The 6487-nt window shown below is 29.6% G+C and overlaps 1 protein-coding gene across 2 annotated transcripts in view; it reads right to left on the bottom strand.

Annotated features, from left to right (window-relative positions):
• Positions 1-435: 435 nt before the first annotated feature.
• LOC106682971 (LITAF domain-containing protein) overlaps positions 436-6487 on the bottom strand; it is a 13781-nt gene continuing 7729 nt past the window's right edge. For both annotated transcript variants that reach the window (XM_067045615.1, XM_067045614.1), the window contains one exon: positions 436-3830. In XM_067045615.1, the coding sequence (XP_066901716.1) occupies positions 3725-3830 (106 nt within the window). In that variant the 3' untranslated portion in view covers positions 436-3724. The remainder of the gene's footprint in view (positions 3831-6487) is intronic.

Below are 6487 nucleotides of genomic sequence, written 5' to 3'. Positions count from 1 at the left end.
AGCATATGAAGTTGATAAACTTTTTTTTATAATAACCCCAATTACAATGTAGAGATTTTATAATAATTTCCTAATCCATCTCGTTGAATGAATGTTTCATAAAACTAGAGCAGCGAATCTGCTTCCATACGTTGTAAGTTGTAATAAGTTGTAATGATAAGGATTATGAACATCTATTTACACACACAAGCTTATTAAACTTCTATTATATTATACTATTATAGATAATACTTCAACATTATTTTTCTAGAATTGATCTGTATCTCTAAGAAGGAATTGATATCATAACCTTTAATTTCCAGATTGTTTTAAGCATTAATCATCAAATAGAATCTCTTAATTATGCATAATCGATTATTTGAGTTTAAAATATGCATCATGATACATAGCATAGAAATATGAATACATAAAGGGGAATCTGTATAAATATATTAATTAATAAGCAACAATTTATAAAGATATATATTTAATAAAACAATGATTACAAAAAATATTCATCTCATTTATGAGAAGTTCATATATATTAAATATACAAATAGATATACATAATAGTGGATCATGAAATCAGTGACCAACATATAAATCTAAATATATACTATTGGAGAAAAAAATGTCAAACAAAGTAAAAAAATTAAATAAAATAAAAAAGTACTGTTACCAGATTTTACAATTTTCAAAAAATAAAATAAAGTGGTATTGAGATTAAATTGAAATAGAAGGCACATAAACCACTGTGACTACAACCTGAAAATATAATCAATTAAGGTGCTCTTCAAAGTTTAAAAATTTAATTCTCACATAACTTATAAACAACACATTAAGATAAATTTGTTTAAATAATGTGTGATAAACATATAAATCACATCATATTCTTTATTTATTTATACCCAAACATGAATATGATTGATAGAATGATTTATTCAAATATTTTTCGTAAGTGTTTTGATTTTTTATAATTATAATATTTACAAGCAACAGTGCGAACACAGAAAAGACGAAGTGGAATGCATTTCAAATTTTCTTCAATAAAAGATAGTAACAATAAAATTGATATTATTTTTACTAATAGATTATAAAAAGTAAATAATAAGCAGAAATCTTAGATTTAATTCAGTACTTTGTAAAATAACTTTAAAATAGAAGGAAAGACAAATAGGAATAGGGACAGTATTTAATAAAACACAAAAAAAAAGTATAAGAATGTTTGCTCAAAAAGAAAAATAATAAAAGACCTAACACTTGAAACAGTAATACACAATTGTGAAATTGGCTGAAATGAATTTAAGCACAGTAGAATTCCAATACTTGGTATTCTGGTAATTCATGTATTCCAAAAATTCTTACAAATTTGCAGGTGTATATCAGAAATCCTTTAATTTATAATAAAAACAAAAGCAATGAATTTTAATTTTCTAAGTAATTTATAATAATTTTTGTCCTTTAAAGTCAAGGAAGTGGCTATAATTTGTCTCTTTAAATACAAGACCTCATAACCAAAATATTTAAAAGAGTAGGAGAATGAAGAGCAAGAGTGAGAGGAATAGGTTTCTATGAATTTAGGTTTACTTTTATTTATATTCAAGTTTATTTTTAGTTGATTGTGAAGTTTCTCGCATTTCAGCGTTAGACATAATAACACTATAACAAGCATCTTTCTTATCAGAAAATAAAAATAAATCATTAAAGCTGTTGTAGGTGTTGACTAAGTGATGTGTCCAATGACAAAATCTATTTTAAAGAACATGGAAAAACTTGCCTCACACATTTTTGACAGAAAATAAGGGAATTAAAAAATAAAAAATGGTTTGTACAAGCACAGAATTCAAATGCATCCACTGTTGAAAATATTTATAGGGAGTATTTATGGAAATGATGAAGATTAAAGGCTTTAATTGCTGTGAAGGTCAGTTCGATACATTTGAAAAAGACCACTTAAAATTTAAAAACTCCATGGGCCGAAGTTTGTTGTGAATAAAATAATAAATTTTCATGGGCTATCCTTAAGCAATAGCCACACAAACTAGATATTATTAATATTTTTGATTCATGTTAATAGTTCTTTTTTTATTCTTTACTTCTGATTATTGACAATCCGAATGATTCATATGTACCACTCACATTCTTCACAACAAATTATTGAGATTCTACTACACAATTCAACATATTAATGCATGTAATGTTACATAAATACTTTTGATTATTTTGAATACAAAGGTAGCTAATAAGATAATGCTATCAGAAGAGTACTTTCTAATTATCTAAGTACAAAAGAAACTCACAATCAATACAGAAAAAAAAACATTTCATTTAAAAAGATTGATCTCAAATATTGCACATAACTGCTATTTATAACAGACAAAATATGTAAATGGCATTGTGAATTTAATGAAGGTAATGAGAGCATGTTATGAAATAAACCATATTGTTTTATATTTCTTAAATTTAATTGAGTAAACAAAATAAAAATGTTTGATAGCAAAATCACAAAGGATTAAAATATAATAAAATTAAAAAAGTTTCTTCTAGGCTAAGACAAATGAAAGATAAAACTCCTGAAAACATTACATAAATTTCCTCTATAATATAACAAAACAGATTTATTAATAAAATTTATGAAATCTGGAAAGATTCTACGTTCAATATTAAAGAACATTAAAATAGGCGTAAAATGAAAAAATTGTCTGCATCATTGTGCTAATAATAGATTACAGAGCTGATAAGATAGCTTAGGAAAAGTATTTATAATGAGGAAAAGTTATAGCTGCAACTCAAGCCAACCTTTTATAATTAAATATTCAAAATAATACAATTTATAATTTACATATAAAAATCTTTAAATAATTGCAGGTAGAGTTAAATACACAATGTAATATGATAATTTTTACTTATTGAACTGAATAACAATAGGAACATATTATCACTGCAACATAATAAAAACTAATTGATAATAGAATAAGTGATGCAAATGTTGGGTAAATAATATCTTAACTTATAAATGGTAATACTCTTTTTTTTTCAGCAAAAAAAAATGTTCATAAACCAATTGTATGATAAAAGTTTCCATTCTACTTTTAAGGAAAAATTTATTCTGATATAAATTTTATAAAACTATCGAGGAATTAAAATAAATGTAGAAGATACAACTAAATGCTTAGTCTTTATTGCAGAATTTGTAATTTCTGGTAAATATAAGTTACTTATAACAAAATATAACAACCTATCTATAGTCTCAAATAAAGACAAACTATTGGATAAGAAAACACTCATACCAAAAGAACAATCTCAGTTCAAATAACAATCTTGCTCAAAAGCATTTTATTTTGCACTTCTGCGTGGCATGAAACAATAGATTGATGGCAAAGATCAAATCCAATTGCATTTACACCAAAATAAATTCAAAGAAGATTTATGTAAAAGGAAAAAGGATTTAAGCAAATTAATTCTTTCAGAATAAATCATTTTAGTCACTTGATGGTTATTGACACATTGTACGGCTATAATCTTCTTACATTGCAACTTTGAATATAATAACAATCATTATCAAAATGTATACATTGATAATAAAATTAGATACAATACAATCCTACCATAAAATATATTTCATTACATATAACAGTATCAAATATATTGCTAATTTGATTAAAAAAATCATAAGCAGGCTTCTTTCTGTCTTTCTTTTCCCACTGTAAAAAAATTAAAGTGGAAAGAAACGACAGAAGTTACCTTAGCGTCTGTATCTTCCAATGTAAGCCTTGCAGTTAGGGCATGAATGATGAACATCCATGCAACTGTCAATACAGCATGGAATTAAGCAGCAACCACACCAAAACCTAACATGGCATAAAACAAGAAAATTCATTAAGCAATGCTATAGGTCAACTCCACCATAATAACCAACAGCAAACTTAGTAATTAACTTAAAATTTAAGTTTAATTGCTTTATGATCACATTTTATACTATTATTTACTGACTAAATACAAATGAACACTTAATTTAACAAAGAACTAAAAAGACCTACTGTATTCATCGGAAAATGAGACCCCCGACCCCTATATACAAAATAGAAAAGGAGCCGCAGATTTCAGATTATGTAAATACAACATACTGCCAGTTTTACGATAAAAAATGCATTGAGATGAGGAAGGCGCAGTCTGCATAAAAGAATAGGAAGATAACCGGCTCCAGATAAGAAGGCCCATGGACAACAATAACGATAGCAACTTTTAAAACGAAGAAACCATGCATGATATAACAAAAATTAAAACAAAACAAATATATACATTAATACATAATCACAACATGATATAGGGTATGAGATGTACGTCATCTCTTGCGAGGCGGGTCAAAGAATGCACATGGAGAAGCAGAATGTATTGGGCCTCATGAAGATCAGAATGTGCCGTCTACCCTGAAACATCCAAGCGTTACGAAATAGATAATTAGTTGCAGGTAGACCCCGAGCACTGAAAACGTGTATGAATTGGGTGACTATAGGGTGTGCTGGGTACCTTGGAGACAGAACGTGAACTATATGTAAAACACTTTCATGAAAAAAGAAGGTGTGAGGATGCGTCGGTACGATTGTTCTCCCGGTTATGATGACATGGGCGATTACGTTTAGCAAAACAGTGTTTGTCAGGTTTTCGGATGAAATTGCTCTGACTTAAAGCGGTTATATCTTCCCGTATGAGGAGTGGGATGCCGGTGGACGAAGTACTATCGGAGTATGTCTCCATCACGACCTAGCCAAGTACTGTTAGCAGAAGACATAGGTGACCATCCACAAAGGCCATGGTGGGAGCACCAGTAACTTGGCAGGGGTATAGATCAACCCCTATAAGCATGGCGATAGGACTGGGGTGCCGAAAGAAGGGTCAACCAAGACGTGGTGCGACAAACCTCTGACTACCTTCGATAGAATCAGACGTCTGGGAATGTCAGAAGTTATCCATTTGATAACAAGACCCTTTGAAATTCATTACGCTCTCAAGAGTGTACTCAAGCCTGAAAGTTATCGAACCCTTGATGTTCGTGACTTGAGCACTTCCTAGACCAGCGATTCTTCCGTCAAATGGCTGAAATTGGCTGCCAATAAGTGTTGCAAGTTCGGCAGTAATGAATGTGTCTAGCTGCCGGAATCAAGTAGTAGCCGTGCAGGTGTGGAACGTTTGGACCCGTTCAATACTGCACACAGTGCCCATAACATTTTCCCAAGGAGAATCTCCAGCCCTGGACGTATCACAGATATGGCCCACACCCACTTGACTTTGGGGAAGTGATGGTGGCAAGGGAACCCAGTCAGCTTTCTACATGTAGCATGCTGTGGTGCTTGGCACCATAAAACGTACACGTAAACCGTACTAACGTACGTTAAAACGTATAAAACGTACTCTGAAGGGCACTTTGAAGAAATTAAATCTCAACACAGTAGTTAAATACCTAATACCAAAAACCTACCATCCATCAACTCAAGATCAGTAAAGGTTAAGACTCCAAGCGATCCTTTCTAAAGTAAAACCATATTTTACTTAATAGCGGTATAGCTGGTAATGAGTAATGGTATGCTAAATCTGATGTGTGTATCATTAATAAAATTGGATTAATTTTACAATTTGGGAGCATTTGAATAATGGCAAATAATATTAAAACAAAGTGATAAACAACAAGCAAAGTTTCACATTTACATCACAACAAAAAACATGAAACAGATATCTTATTAATTTCAAACAGAGTAAAGTCATTTTTTTTACAATAAAGTTTTGCTCAGCAAATACTCAAGCTGTTATTTTGTTGTAGGCAGATAAAAGAAATGAGATTACGAGCTTAAAGGGTGTTAAAAAAAAGTTTTATTTAAAAAAAACAAAAAAACAAAACATTTTTTTCTCTTTTTCCTCATCTCTCAGTGACTCAGGTTGCATCATTCAAGAATAGCTAGAGAGAAAGAGAAATGCTTTATTCATCCATGCTGCCCAAATACATCAGGATGATGCATTACTTAGCATACTAATCAATCCTTGATTGGATATATATAAATTACATATATTTACATGATACAATAACAAAGAAAGAAAACAGTTTTTTTTTCTCCACAGTTTCCTTTTACAATCAATTCCAGTCTACATAAAAAAATACAAATATTTCAATTTATTCCTTTTTCCTTTCTTTTTCTTGCTCCTTTCATTTCACCATTTCTTTTCATTTCACAATTTGTATTTCATTAGATCGACAAATTCACTCTCCCCAATTCACCCTCACAGATTCTTTCCAGTGATCCGTTAAACAAATTCATTATTAGAGAGCAATGTGAGAACAAACCAGAGAAATAGTAGTCACAGCAGTGGATCAGTTTGCAAAATAACAAACAAATAAATAAATTTTACCAAGACAAAACTATTATAAAGATTTAAAAAAAAATATAATAAAAAGTTGGTTAAAAGAAATACTTAAATGGATAAATAAGTTTAAAAAATAATAATAATAAAATAA

The sequence above is a fragment of the Halyomorpha halys genome, unplaced genomic scaffold, assembly GCF_000696795.3.
Source record: "Halyomorpha halys isolate HHAL.00 unplaced genomic scaffold, Hhal_1.1 Scaffold25.1, whole genome shotgun sequence".
In the NCBI taxonomy this organism is placed as follows: Eukaryota; Metazoa; Arthropoda; class Insecta; order Hemiptera; family Pentatomidae; genus Halyomorpha; species Halyomorpha halys.
The sequence above is the reverse complement of the archived record's forward strand: the minus strand, read 5'-3'. Positions and strand labels throughout refer to the sequence as shown.